The sequence below is a fragment of the Mustela putorius genome, unplaced genomic scaffold (genome assembly GCF_011764305.1).
Source record: "Mustela putorius furo isolate JIRA1106 unplaced genomic scaffold, ASM1176430v1.1 tig00000596_pilon_pilon_pilon, whole genome shotgun sequence".
NCBI lineage: Eukaryota > Metazoa > Chordata > Mammalia > Carnivora > Mustelidae > Mustela > Mustela putorius.
Genome location: NW_025421428.1, coordinates 7475697 through 7491597, shown reverse-complemented (window position 1 = coordinate 7491597; position 15901 = coordinate 7475697). Strand labels below are relative to the sequence as shown.

General features: G+C 39.2%; 1 protein-coding gene across 17 annotated transcripts in view; it reads left to right on the top strand.

Annotated features, from left to right (window-relative positions):
* Positions 1–15901, top strand: part of MAPKAP1 (MAPK associated protein 1) — a 241414-nt gene that overhangs the window by 100656 nt on the left and 124857 nt on the right. For all 17 annotated transcript variants that reach the window (XM_013058760.2, XM_013058749.2, XM_045082406.1 and 14 more), the window contains one exon: positions 8593–8765. In XM_013058760.2, coding sequence (XP_012914214.1) covers positions 8593–8765 — 173 coding nt within the window. The remainder of the gene's footprint in view (positions 1–8592; positions 8766–15901) is intronic.

Sequence of the window (15901 nt, the reverse complement as noted above, 5' to 3'; positions counted from 1 at the left end):
AGTTTGGAAGAGAAGAGAGGTTTTAGAGACAGGGAATTAGTTGGGAGACTGCCGCATGCAGTGGTCTCCCTGAGGCCTGAAGAAGCTTGAACTAGGGCCGTGCTGCTGAGGACGGGCGGGACATTTCAGAGGGTTTGGAGACTGATGAGACAGAAAGAGAAGTTAAATAAGTAGGGTCCCTAGCCTGAGTGACAGAGTGGAAGAAAGCCCTAACTGAGCTGGGACATGGAGTAAGAGACAAGCTGGCGAAGAAAATCGGCCTTGGACGTGAGGAGCTTCAGGTGCCAGCCTACATTTGCAGAACCATCAAGTCATGCGGAGGCCGTGGGACGTGAACCCTGGAGTCTGGTTGGTCTTCATGAATTACATTTGTGTCGAGGAATCATTTTGCTACAGGGAGTGCTTCTCTTTTTGTTCTGAAACCAGAATTGGGGGCATTCCTTGATTTAGAGGCTGCTCTGGAGAGTGTTGTTCAGCTCCAAAATTTGTCAGCTCATTGTAAGTTTCTTACTTTTTATTTTTTTTTTTTAAATAAAAATTATTTAGCCTGCCATAGGAAGGTGTCTGAGTTATATTTTCGGCTTATTTTTTCCAATAGCCTGTCACAGCACCGGGCACATAGTGTGTTCTTAATAAATTTTGCCAGATAACTTAACATAGACTACATTTTCAAAACCGATCCTCTCTTTCTCTTACCTAAAACTCTTAAGTGCCATATGGTGGTTCTTTCTATATCCTTTTTAGTTTATAACTGTAACATTTACTGTATTTCTGATTGAAAAGTAATACATGCTAATCATAGAAAATGCAGAAAAATACAAAGTAGAAAATTAAAATCACTCACAATCCTATGTCTCAGAGAGAACTCCAGTTCATTTTTTTGTGTATTGGTATGGTATATTTTTAAATACAGTAAGCATCTTTTCCTTAGGTTAATGGTTCTGTTGAATGGAAGGGTTTCTTTCTTTCTTTTTTTTCTTTTTTTTAAACCTAGGCCTTTGCCAACCCCTTTTAGTCTGGGTTACTTCTGAGCTGTCATGACAGCCTGTACCTTCCCCCTCTTGAAGCTTTTATCACATAGTACAGTGTAGCTCTTAGACTGTGACTTTGATGAGGGTCTATCTGCATTGAGTCTCGCTTGATTTTGTCTTCAGAGTCCAACACGGTGTTTCAGTGGGTGTTCGTTGCATGCCTGAGTGACTGAGAAAGATGATGCCAACCCATTTTCCCCTATCTCTGTATTGACCACTTCTTTGTGCTCTATTTATGCCTCCGTGTCTCCAGTTGTGTATTGTCGAACGCATAAGTTGCCATGCAGTGAAACTGTATGATATGATCTTTGTTTATCGCTATTTGCTTTTTAATAGTTAGATGTTAGGTCTTTGGAATATTGCTTGCCTTGATATGTGATGAATACTTTTAATCCTTTGGTCACCTTTTTTTTAATAAGTTAATTACTTTCTATTATGTTGATGGATTGTTTTATGTTTTAGATGATTCCCTCTAAATATTGCAGCACGGGGACTATTAGGTAGAGCTAACTGCCACCACCTTGAGTTTTTTCAGAAGAGGTTCCTTATTAAAAAATACATAATTTCAGTGTTTGTCCAAGGTACTTTTTCCCATCATCAGTGCCTCAAGATGGAATTAGAAGATTAAAAAGATAAAGTGCTTCATTCATTTAATAAGTATCTACCATATTTATTCTCACAGTTTTCCCCACACTTGCTATTTCACTATAGAGGATAAAGGGATTCATAGACGCGCCGTGTAACCATCTGCCCTGCAGTCAGCTGACAGTGGCAGAATTCTCTAGAGTCTTGGTCTCCTAACACTTCTCCTTGGGCAACTCCTCCGAATTCACTCCATTTGTAGGAGACTGCTTTAGGCACTTGGTCTCCTGACGCTTCTCCTTGGGCAACTCCTCCAAATTCACTCTGTTTGTAGGAGACTGCTTTAGGCAGTGCTTTGGATGTGTTTATGAGGTCAGTGTGGGAGGGAGGGATTCAGGTCTTGGAGAGTAGAAACTGATTACATTTAGATGAACTTTATATATGTTTATAAAATAATAAAAAATAATGAGACAGTTTTAAAAAAAAGAGAGAGAAGAACTTTAGAGAAAGAAGTCATTGGTATTTGAAGTAGGGGCTTTGAAGTCAGGCATGAGTTTGAGCTCTGCTCTTCCACTTTGGTTGTGGGAGCTTGAGCAGATGACTATAGCCTTATAAGCTTTAGTTTTCTCCTCTATAATATTAGGGTCATGATAGAATTCTGCCTGTTATAGTGATTTTGAGTATTAAATGAGGTAATTTACGCAAACATTTACCAGAGCTTATTTAACAGTTAGCTCTAAATAAATGCTAGCTCTTATTGTAACAATAAATATTATTATTAGGGCTCCTTGCAGCATCCATCTTTGTCCTCCTGTGACTATGTAATTGGCCTGAATAATAGAAGTGGGTCTGATTTTAAAACCTAGGCTCTTTCTGGCGCACTGCTGTGCATTTCTAACACACTTTACAGTTTGTGAAACACATTCACATTTCTCATTGTGATTCCTCTAGCCCCTCAGCCCCAGTTCTACCAAAGGATAAGGAGGACTATACCATATTGGGCTGGGTCTGAAAGGGGGTTGAGAAGAAAGTGGTAAGAGGGCAATATACCCACTTCAAAAAGCTTATTTTAATTTTAACCCTGGGGTTGCCTGACAAGGTCAAAACACTTGCTATTTAGAGACAACTTAGCTAGCTTTTGGAATTACTGTTTCCCAGCTGAAAAACATGCATGGTACCTTTGTGCATGCAGGAGTGAGAGAGAGAGAAAGAGCATTGTTGTAAGAGAAGTACTTTTTTTTTTTTTTTTTAAGATTTTATTTATTTATTTGACAGAGAATTCACAAGTAGGCAGAGAGGTGGGCAGGGGTGGGGGAAGCAGGCTCCCCACTGAGCAGAGAGCCTGACGTGGGGCATGATCCCAGGACCCTGAGATCATGACCCGAACCAAAGGCAGAGGTTCAACCCACTGAGCCACCCAGGTGCCTCAAGAATTACTTTTTTTTACTATTTGTTTGATGGCAGGCAAAACTAAAAAAAAGTTTAGTAAATCTAATGTTAGATTCTAGGTCATAAGAAAAGTGGAATTTCTCTAAAAGTTTTAAAAACTGATTTTATGTATTTCCTTACCCTAGTTCTGATCTTTTTTTTTTTTTTTTCTTCCCATCCTAGAGTTAGAATGTTAAAGATGGAACCACTTGATTTCTCAAGTACCTCCATCTCCATCCACTACCAGGAAACAGACTCATAGAGGAAGATGGATGGTTGGATGGATGGGGGAAACTAACATTTATTGAGTTATTGCCATGTTGTCCTGGTAGGCATTTTGAGTCATCCGTGCATTCATTCCATAGTTCAACAGATTTATTTGGAGAGCCGTCTGTGCACCAGGCACAGTGCTAGCCATTGTGTATAGAGAAGTCAACAAAGCAGACATTATTATGGCTGCTCTCATAGGAGGTCAAAGGCCAGTGAGGAAGACATACACTGAAGGTGTACATAAATACATAATATCCAATTGTTAAGTGCTATGAAGGAAATGAACAGCTTATGGGTAAGAAAGTAACTATGAGAGGGGCTTTCTACAGGATTTTCAGTGAAGGATTCTCTGAGGAGTTGTCATATGAGCTGAGCTTTTAGTAATAACAATATTAATAACTAATAATAATCCTCACAAGAGTTCTCTGATAGGTAGGTTCTATCATTATCATTTTACATATGAGACAGTGCAGGAACAGAGAGATTAAGTAACCTGCCCAGACCCGTACTTTAGAGAATGCAAACGTCATGAGAAAGAGCCTTCTAGATGTAGTGAATAACATTTGCTGTGTTCTAGAAAGTGGGAGAAACAGGTGTATACACACACACACACACACACACACACACACATATACACACACTGGGGGCACTTCTAGAAGGCTGGCGTAGCTGAGCTATGACAAGCAGGCCAGGGAGCAGCAGTAAATGATGTTGGAGAGTTAGGTAGAGATCAGATCATGCAGTGCTTTGTTGGACACTGCAGGAAATTTGGATTTTATTCAGAGTATCATGTGAGCACTCATTGAAGGAATTTAAGCAGAGGTGTAATATCCAATTTGAGTGAAAAAAAAAATCCAGCTTGTGTTTCAAGAACAAATTGAAGTAGATAAGCGTATAGGAGGTCAAGAATTTATTAGAACAATCCAGGTGAAACTTCATGGTATTTTGGTGGCAGTGGAGATGCAGAGAAGTGGGATGGTTTTGAAATACAAGATTTTTCGATTTTTAAAGTTGAGTTAAAATTCCCATTACATAGAATTTACTGTTTTAATGACCTTAAAGTGTATAATTTCATGGTTTTCAGTATATTCCCAATGTTATACCGCTATCACCACTATCTAACTCCAGAACAATTCCATCACCGCAAAAAGAAACTTCATACTTCTCAATACCCTGTACCTTACCCCCCCGCCAATATCCTGACAACCATTAATCTTTTTGTTTTTATAGATTTGCCTAATCTGGACATGTCATATAACTGGGTTACTTTTTATGAAATGGCTTCCTTCTCTTAGCATGATGTTTTCAAGCCTCACCTATGTTATAGAATGTCAGTACATTGTCCCCTTTTATGGCTAAGTAATATTCCATTGGTTTCATTTTTGCCTGTCTATCCATCAGTTGATGGATGTCTGGATTGTTTCCATTCTTTGATCGTCATGAATAATGCTGCTGTGTACACTTATGTACACATTTTCAGTTCCCTTGAGTACACCTAGAATGGAAATGCTGAGTCTTATGGTAACTATATGTTTAAGTTTTGAGAAACTGACAAATTATTTTTCCATAATGGCTGCAGCATTTTACATTTTCACCAACAATGTATGAGGGTTCTAACATCTCCATATCCATGCTAATCCTTCTTGTTTGTTCTGTTAAAAAAAAAAATTATAACCATCCTAGTGAGCATGAAGTGGTTTCTCATTGTGATTTGGATTTGGCATTTCCTTAATGAATAATGACGTTGAACATTATTTCATGTGTTTATTGGCCATTTGTATATTTTCTTTGGAGAAATATCTATTCAAGTTCTTTGCCCTTTTAAAGATTGGAGGGGTCGCCTAGGTGCTTAGTGGGTTTAAGTGCCCAGTTCTTCATTTTGGCTCAAGGCATGATGTCAGGATATGAGATTTAGCCCCTCCTCAGGCTCCACACTCAACGGGGAGTCTGCATGGGATTCTCCTTCTTCCTCTCCCATTGCCCCTCCCCCTGCTCTTTCTCTCTTTTTCATTCAGATAAATAAATTAAGTCCTTAAAGATTGGAGTGTTTGTCTTTTTATTGTTGAGTCATAAGAACTGTTTATATATTCTGGGTACTAAATTTTGTCAGCTATTTGATTGGCAAATATTTTTTCCTATTCTGTGGATTGTCTTTTTGCTTTCTTGATAGTGCTTTTGAGACACTAGTTTTCAATTTTTATAAAGTCCAGTTTATTTTATTTGTTGCTTCTTTTGGTGTCATGTTAAAGAAATTATTGCCTAATAAAAGGTCGTGAAAAAGTTACACCTATATTTCCTTCAAAAAGTTTAACAGTTTTAACCTTAAACTTAGCTCTTCGATCCATTTTTTTAAAAAGATTTTATTCATTTATTAGTCAGAGAGAGAGAGAGCACCAGCAGGGTGAGCGGCAAGCAGAGGAAGCATGTTCCCTACCAAGCAAAGAGCCCCATGTGGGATCCCAGAATCTGCGATCATGATCTGAGCCAAAGGCCGGAACTTAACTGGCTGAGCCACCTAGGCATCTCAGTGCATTTTGAATTAATATTTGTATATGATGTGAGGTAGGGGGTCTAAATTCATTCTTTTGTGTGTGGCTATCCAGTTGTCCCATTTGCTGAAAAGATTATTTTTTTCTCTATGGAAATACATTTTTGCAGTAGACACTAGAACTTACTAAGAGGGTAGGTAGAAAACAGGAAGAAGAAAGAAGAATTTATTACTGATTTAAGCAGCTGGATTAGTGGTAGTAGCATTTCCTGAAATGAGGGAGAGTGTTGTTATTTGGGGTGGAATGGAGTGAGGAATAATGAAAAGTTCAGATTTGAACTTGAGTTTCAAAGTTTGTGATACTTTTCTACATATTGTATAGACAGTTTGATGTATGAATTTGGAATTCCAGGGAGAAGTTTGAGATGAAGATAAGATTTGGGTGTCAACAGAATGTAGATTGTACCATAGCTTTGGGGTTGTGAGATACCTAGGGAAGAAATATACAGAGAGACAAAAGAGAGCCCAATCTAGAAGCCAAGGAGTGCTAACAAACAGAGACTATATAGGTGAAGAAATCTGCAAAGCAGACTGAGAATGAGAGACCAGAGAGCACTGAAAAAACCAAGAGTGTATATCATGGAAGCCAAAAGAGTAAGAGGTTGATATTGTAGGAGAAGGGTAAAGTAAGTAAAGGGATTAAAGTCCTTGTGAAAGTAAGAGCCAAGGGGGCACAGAATATTAGTAGAGAGGTTAACCTTTAATGAGATAAGTGACACTCTGGTGTAGGAGGAGGTGTATGTAGTTAAATTCAGGTTAAGTTTGTGAATTTAATTATAGGAGGAAAATTCCTTTCTGAAAGGTCTTCTTTTCTTATTGAAGAGTAAGAATATTTCTCATCTGTTGGCAGTATATGAGCAAAGGATAGGAGCTGAGGTCATGGCGGGCTCATGAGGAGTTTGAGGAGAGAAGCAGAAGTATGCAGGGGTGGTCTTGCATGCATGGGGTGCAGATTGGATCAGGAGCTATAATAGGCATGCTATTGTGTTGAGTGTTTGAGGTTTATCATCATGAATTTACAGTCAAAACAATTTGTGCAGTTACAGGATTTTTCTCCAGCAGTATTTGGTTGGGGAGTACAGAGGTTTGGGTTTATCCAAGGCTGGCATTCTGCCAGTTGAGTCCCATGGAGGAAGAGAGTATTAAAACTGTATTTACAAAGGAATGATTATAATGGTTGATCATGTAATCTCGAGGGCGTTATTGGGAAATAATGGTGACATCATTCATAGTGGTGGATCAGTAAATTGTGTGTTGAAGAATTTGGGGGACTACTTGAACAAGTGAGATGAAAGTATATTAAAGTATAGTTACTGAATAGATGTTCTAATTTGAGATTTTGGAGTTGGTACAGATCCCTGGTGTACCCACTGTAAGTGATTGAAGGGAGAAGAGATAAAAACACATGGGATGACATGGTCTAGGGATTGAGTCACTTGGGTATTACATGGATTTTCCTTTAGATGGGATTGCCAAGAATGATGATAGTTGTTGGGGTGGAAAGAAGACTCCTCAGTGAGAGAGAAGCATGCCTGGAAGGTTGGTGGATAACAGAAACAAAAAAAGTAGGAGGAAAGGATAGTATAGTTGGAGGGCTTGGGTCTCAAAGCAACAGGGAATTTTGCAAGAAAGGAGAAATAATAGTTTAGAAATAGTGGGGACAAGAATACCTGTTCAACATCCTGGCCTTGAGGACTTGGGTTTAAAAAAGAAAAATACAGAACAGTCTTCTGGACAGCAGAGGAAGCAGTATCCTCAGTGACTAGCAAGTTTCAATTAAGACAAAGCGGTAGAAGGAATGTTTAAAAAAAATTTTTTTTTAAATAAAAGAAATGATTTAGGGTGCCTGGGTGGCTCAGTTGGTGACTGCCTTCAGCTCAGGTCATGATCTTGGAGTCCTAGGATCGAGTCCTGCATCGGGCTCCCAGCTCCATGGGAAGTCCACTTCTCCCTCTGACCTTCTCAGCTCTCATGCTCTCTTTCACTCTCTGTCTCTCAAATAAATAAATAAAATCTTTAAAAAAAAAAAAGTGATTTATGGAAGTTTGCTGATTAGTGCAGAGGGTAGTGAAAGTTTCAGAGGGTAGTGAAAGTTTCAGGAGGGAGAATAAGTGTGTGGGAGGAATTGAGTATGTATAGGGCAGTTTGGGTATTGTTGTTAGGACAATAATGTAAGACCAAGGATCCTTGAACTTTAATGCAGATGACTGAAATAAATAGGTGTACTGCATAAGGGAATTAACCCCCCTAGGCTCTGAGAAGGCAAGCCCTTGGTTCCAGTGCTGCAGGCCTAAATGCTTCCTCACACATGGAGTGTGGCAGCTTCCCGATGCAGCTAATTCCAAAGTCTCAAGGAGTGGTGTAATTTTCAGGGAGAGCAGATGATGTCAGGGTCTAATGGTGACTTGTCCAAGGCCACACCATAAAAGTAACAAAGCACATTTCCTGACACCAAACATAGGTTTGCTCATGACTCTTAATTTGTTTATTTTGGTTGTAGTGCTCCTTTACCTTACTGCAGGCAGAGCTGGACCTATTAGACCATTAGAAAGTGAAAATTAAAGGGGAAAAAAAACCCTTAAGACAGTGTTTCCACTTTGGGGCCATTTCAGGCTCTGGAGGTGGTCTGTGCCAAAAGGATGAGAAATGACTGGTGAGTAGTCATTGTGGCCCAGTGGCATCTGCATGACCATGACTGTGTGCTTTACTCTCATGCATGTGTTCCTTCCACAGGGTCATGTAGGCACAACAGCAACCAAGAAGATCGACGTCTACCTCCCCCTGCACTCGAGCCAGGATAGACTGCTGCCAATGACCGTGGTGACAATGGCCAGCGCCAGGGTGCAGGACCTGATCGGGCTCATCTGCTGGCAGTACACAAGTGAAGGACGGGAGCCAAAGCTCAAGTAATCCTTCCTCTTTTTGGCTGCTCTAGTTCTGGCTGTCTTCTGGCCACCCCTGCTGCATTCTGGGCCCAGTCTGTCTTTCTAGGCATTGGCCTGGGAACCAGATGTCCACGCGGATCCAGGTCAGGTCACTCACCAGATCTTGTCACTCACCCAGATCTGGGTCTGTGTATCTCAGGCTTATCTCAGAGAATCTGCTTATGAAGTAGACCGATGAGTTTGTAAATGTAGACTTGAAGAAATACATTTTAGCAGTTTTCAAACCCTTTAATGATGCTTGCTGGTTGAAGTTGCATGGGAGGCCATAAGAAGGAACTAATATTTGTTGAACACCTACCATGAGTTGGACACTAATGCCGAACTCTATGTACCAAATTTCTTGTTTAATTCTCCTGGCTCTCTGTGAGGTAAGCATCATGATCCTTATTCTGCAGAGGAGGAAATTCAGAATCAGAGAACTGACATTTGCTGAAGGTCACACCAGTGGGAGATGGCATGATCAAGATTTGACTTCTGGTCTGTTTGATGCTAAGGTTTTTGGCATTATTTTCTTTTGGTGTGAATTACAGTCTTCTTTGTCAGTGGTATGGTTTTTTCCTCAGTTTCTAAGCTCTGTTATGATTAAATTATTTTATTAAAAGTGTAGCACTTGAATAGACTCCTGCCCGTATATCATAACCCAAACATCAAAGTGCTTTGCCATGTTGGTTCCCTACTTAAATGTCTCATCAGATAGCCAGCCTCTTCTAGTTTCCTGTGCTCTCTTGAGCAGTAAGGTTTGGGTCAAAATATAGTGGGTGCCTTCATTTTGGAATGGATTCTTATGGAGACTTTTCCTTCTCTTAGAACAGTCCATTCTGTGGTCAGTTGTTTTGTTATTTCTTTCTTCTTGAGGTGCATTTAATTTGTACTTAAATTATTCTTTGGGGGCACCGGGGTGGCTCAGTCAGTTGAGCATCCAGCTCTGGATTTCAGCTCAGGTCATGATCTCAGGGTTGTGAGATTGAGCCCCACATCAGGCTGTGGGTTCAGGGTGGAGTCTGCTTGGAATTCTGTCTCGCCCTCACCCTCTGTCCCTCCCCCTGCTCATGCACACGCTTTCTCTCTCTCTATTTCTAAAATAAATAACATCTTTTAAAAAATAAGTTATTCTTTCAAGTTCTTATGACATTGCCCTCCACTTTGCCTGAATAAATTGTGAATATAAAGATCATCTTTACTGCTTCTATGGCAATAGAAACCTTTCAGCCAAGCCTTTTCAACCACGTAGGCTCAGAAAAGGGTTGAGTCAACAGCTCGGCCCAAGGCTGACCTACAATGTTATCCTTTTTTTCAACATGAAGTAGAAGCAAGAAAACAGGGAAAGGACCCAAAGTTCTAGGGAATTTGTGCATGTCTGAGTTAACTAAGATATTGCTTAGTGCAAGCACTGAGACCAAGAGACACACGGGGCTGCCCAGAGTTATGCAGCTAGTAGCGAACAGAGTCAGGAGTCTTAACTGTGACATAACGTTATGGATGAGGAAACTAAAGCTCAGAGAGGCTAAGTAACCTTCCTAAATCACACAGTAAGTAAGTGGCAGAGCTGGCGTTAAAACCTGGGGATCTCTGGCTTCAAAACCCTAGCTGTTCTCTGTTACATTATACTCCCTACTCTAGTATTATGGTGATATTAAAATATTCACTGAATCCATACTTACTGGAGGCACAGTGCTAGATCTTGGCATACAGAAATGAAAATGGTACTTCGTGCCAGCAGGTAGCCTACTGTTTAAGGTAAATAGGTAATAGTAGTATTTTCCAATAGCATGTGAAATTGGGTTCTGTGAGAACATCTGACCCCATAGTCGGGGGTGAGAGTGGAGTCCTGAAGAGCAGCTTTGATGAAGTGACACCTGAGCTGAAACTTCAAGGAGTAGGGAAAAGTGACGCGGAGAGGTTGAGAGGAGGGTGTTCTAAAAACAGAGGGCACAGCATGGACTTTGTTGTGATGGTCCTTTCAATTCAGGCTTTGAACTCTGTATTCCATTCCAAATACATAGCAGTGATAAATGATATATGTTATTGACATACCTGGACTTTAATAACAAGATAAACATGCTGGTAGACTAAAAACAGAACCAGGTATGGAAATAGGCAGTATGTGCAGGGAGTTGGTTCTTTTAGGATGGCACTTCCCAGAGAACATGTTGTGAATAAGTTTACTGGGGTGTGAAATATTGACTGTTATCAGGGTAGCTAGGCAGGGCCTGGGGTTCTCAGAGTCCCCAGCTGTCATTTCTGGGTGAGGAAAAGTCTCATCTGTTTACCCACACGTGGTACACATACTGTTGCTTTCAAAGCATGCCATCATGTCAAAAGAGTGGACAACACTGCTTGAGGGTATGGAGACCAAAGGAACTTCATGCCTGGATCAAGACCAGTGGAAGTCTCACTGCTGTTAACTAGAAACTGGGATGGTACTGTCCTCCTTATGAGAAGAAACTGAGCAAAGCTGCCTGGGTCTGTGGCTTGTTCAAAGTTGTGTTTCTGGGGCGGAGGGGGAATAGAGATAGCAGTGCAGCTGGGACCTGGTGGTGACATGACTGGCTTTACGATAGCCCTAGTGTTTCCAAGGGATGGGAACCCTGAGCTGCCAGGATAAGAACCTGGTTCTAGAGTGAAGGTCTCTGCTCTTCACTGGTGGGGATGGGGATGGTGGATGGGGATGGAGGATGGTGCAAAGCTGTTTAAGAACAGGAAGGGAGGGAGAGAGAGAAAGAGAGAAACTGTTCCTATTCAAGAAGAACTAGCAAATTAAGACTCCCAAACAAATGAATGTAATGAGTATTAAAAAAGACAATAATCAGGAGATGAATTCACTCCCAAGAAAATACAGTAAGCATTCTGAAAATCAACTTCAAATAAATATGTTTAAAATCATCAAAGAGATGAAGGGATAATGTCCATGGTAAATGTTTTAAGAAATAGTGAAAGAAAACCAAGCAGATGAGAATTAAGGGATGGATTTAGAAGAGAACCAGTTAAAAGTACTGGAAATATAAAAGGTATTTGTTAAAGTAACAAAAAGTCATATGGGGTAAACTCTAGACTGGGTACAATTAAAGAGGGACTGAGTTGAATGATAGTACCAGTGATTTCAATTACTAACCTGGGGTGTAACACAGAGAGATAAAGAGATACAGAGAATGAAAGATGAGTGAGTTAAGAGACATGGAGGAAAGATGGAGAGCCTCCCACTAGTGAGGCAGAGAATGGAGGGAACCATGTATGGGGAACCATGAATGGAGAAACAGTATTTGAAGAGATAATGATGCCAGAGTATTTCCCAGATTGCAGGAAGATATGAATGAGTCTTCATATTAATAGCACATATAAATGAAATAGAAGAAGGTTAGCCTTTTCAGTGAATGCTACTGGAACAGCAAGACATCATAAACCAAAAAAGTCAACCTAAACCTCATCTATCTTGTATAAAATTAGTTCAAAAATGAATTGAGATTGAAATGTAAAACTTTAAACTTTAAGGAGAAAACAGAGTAGAAAATCTTTGGGACCAAGAGCTAGATGAAGAGTTCTTACACAGGACACTGAAAGCAGGATCCATAATAGAAAACAAAATGATCAGTTGGATTTCATCAAAATTAAGAACTTTTACAAATGATCTTTATTTCCTTTCCATTCCAGAAGCTGTCAGGCAGCCATTCTGCCTCTCCTTTCCCATGGGCCGTAGTCTTCATCCAGCTTCACCTGGCCAAGGGAGATGGAGGGTGGGGGTGGGGAAATGAACCCTTTGCAGAGAGTCAAAACAGTAGAATTTAAGGCAAAAACACATCAATAGACATATTTTGGTAAACTGTATAATGAAAAAAGAGACACAGCCCACCAAGATTATAATATGCCCCTAGTCCCAAAAAATTTTAAGGGAATTGAAAGGCAGCGTTGAGTGATTGACAGTCCTAATAGAAACTCTGATGCATTCCTATTGAAACCTGATAGATAAAGCAGATGAAAAAGTAGTAAGGACAAGGAAGATTCAAATCGTTTAATTAGCAATTCTGACCCCCCAAAATGGAGATTGTCTCTTATAGTAGTTTGTAAGCCTCTGAAATTGAGTACATCTTATTAAGATTTATATTCCTGAGATATCTAACACATTCACATTTTTTAGTAGTTGCTTTATAAGTATATTTTGAATTACAAAATTACATTGAATCTGAATAAACCATTGGTTCTTTGAAATTTTTTATAATTCTTATGTGATGGTGGATTTCTCAGTTTTGTTTGTTATTAAGACAATTTATAAAATAAATACCTGGGATCTCTTCCTGTCGGGCAGTACAGTGCAAGGTATTTTCTTCTAGCTTATTTGTACTTAAATGTTGGAATAGATCCTTTTTTAAAAAAATTAATTTATTTATTTTCAGCATAACAGTATTCATTATTTTTTCACCACACCCAGTGCTCTCCAGTACAATCCGTGCCCTCTCTAATACCCACCACCTGGTTCCCCACCTCCCCATCCCCCTCCCCTTCAAAATTCTCAGATTGTTTTTCAGAGTCCATAGTCTCTCATGATTCACCTCCCCTTCCAATTTACCCCAACTCACTTCTCCTCTCTAATTCCCCATGTCCTCCACGCTTTTTGTTATGCTCCACAAATAAGTGAAACCATACGATAATTGACTCTCTCTGCTTGACTTATTTCACTCAGCATAATCTCTTCGAGTCCCGTCCGTGTTGCTACAAAAGTTGGATATTCATCCTTTCTGATGGAGGCATAATACTCCATAGTGTATATGGACCACATCTTCCTTATCCATTCATCCATTGAAGGGCATCTTGGTTCTTTCCATAGTTTGGTGACCGTGGCCATTGCTGCTATAAACATTGGGGAACAGATGGCCCTTCTTTTCACGACATCTGTATCTTTGGGGTAAATACCCAGGAGTGCAATTGCAGGGTCATAGGGAAGAACAGTGTGGAGATTCCTCAAGAAATTAAAAATAGAACTTCCCTATGACCCTGCAGTTGCACTCCTGGGAATAGATCCTTATTTGATCTTTTCTACTGAGTTAGCTGTGTGAAGAGCTCTTCATTCACAGGAGGCCTAAATTGCTAGATGCATGGTTTCAGTCTGGTTGTTAAGCAAACCATTTATTTAGGAATATTATTCTCCTGTCTCTGGGCCTTGTAAACTGTCAATGGTAGTAGGGTTTGGCCCCAGGGAAGGAATGGAGAATTTGGCTAGAATTTTTGGCTTCCTTTGCTCTTATACCTGTGACTCTTGAGCAAGATGGAATGTGATACTTAAGCTAATTCCCTGCTTCTTTTGATTCAGTGATTTTAGGGAAAACATTTGCAATAAATGAACCTAAATCATTTCAGTCTCTACGTGGTTGAATTTTTTAATTTAGACTTTGTTATTTGGATTCATGTTTATTGAATTTTCATCAGAAAATGTGGCCTATAAAATTTCTGCTTAGACATTCACTTATATTTGGGAGGCTTACTACACAATAAATTTTTTATAAATATTTTGTGGATTCTGGAGATATATTCTCTATGTTAGAGAATTAAGTGTGTTCTTTTTAAAGCAATATCTTTAATTACTGTTATCTTCTTATATTTTTGACTATTTGGTCTGTGGATGATTAAGAGAAGTGGATTAATGTTTCCATTTTCTTGTTTGTTTCTGTCAGTTTCTCCTGACATTTCAGCAGTTTCCACTTTACATATTTCAGCACCCAACAGTATTCATGCATTTTGTATCTTATTTTGAGTTCTACTTTTTTCAATAAAAAACAGTCCTGTTTGTTTTATGTATTATGTACTGCCTCTTTCTTTGCTTCCAGTAATATGAGCTTTTTTGCCCTGTTCTTTGCATTTGTCTGATCGTTGTGTTCAGCCTATTATCTTTGCCTTTTTGTTTTAAATATGTTAAATAATTTTGTGAGGTTTTTCTTTTTTTGACCCTGTCTAAATCACTCTTTTTTTTTTTTTTAAGATTTTATGTTTAAGTAATTTCTACACCCAATGTGGGGCTTGAACTCACAACTCCAAGATCAGGAGTCTCGTGCTTCACTGACTCAGCCAGCCAGGCACCCCTAAATCACTGTCTTTTTATAGGGAAGTTTATCTTACTAACATTTATCCTCACCATTGATGTGTTAGTTTCATGTTAGTCAACTTGTTTAAGTTTTGTGTTTTATGTTTTTTTGTTGTGGCCTTTCTCTGTTTTGATTTATTTAAAATTCTGAAGCCAGTTACCTATAAGATTTTTAAAATATTTTTAATAAGCTTTATTTTTACAGTAGTTTTAGGTTTACAAAAAAACCATACAGAAAGTTCAGAGTTGCCACATATCTCCTTCCTGACACTTGTTTTCCCCTGTTATTAACGCCTTGCATTAGTGTGGTACATTTGTTATAATTGATAAACCAATACTGATACATTATTACTAACTAAAATCAATAGTTTACATTAGGGTATACTCTTTGTATTGTACAGTTCTTTTTTTTTTCTTAATTTTATTTATTCTTTTAGTATTCTCTACACCCAGTGTGGGGGTCAAACCCAGGACCCTGAGATCAAGAGTCACATTCTCTTCCGCTGAGCCAACCAGGCGCCCCTATATTGTGTAGATCTAGTGATTGCATCATAGAGAGTTGTTCCACCACCCTAGAAATGCCCTGTGCTCCACTCTTTTTGTCTCTCTCTCCTCACCTTTAGCAACCACTTATCTTTTTACTGTCTCAGTAGTTTTGCATTTTCTAGAATGTCAACTGGTTGAAATCATACTATATGTAGTCTCTTCAGACTATCATCTTTCACTTAGCAATATGTATTTAAGGTTCCTTCATGTCTTCTCATGGCTTGATAGTTCATTTCTTTATTTAGTTGAATAATATTCTATGGTATGAATGTACCACAGTTGTTTTTCCATTCACCTATTGAAGGACATCTTGGTTGCTTCCAGTTTTTGGCAATTACTAGTAAATCTGCTATAAACATTAATGGCAGGTTTTCATGTAAACATAAGTTTTGAATTCATTTCACAAGTAACTAGGAGTGCAGTTGCTGGATTGTGTGATAATAAGCCTTTGTTTAACTTTCTAAGAAACTGCCAAAATGTC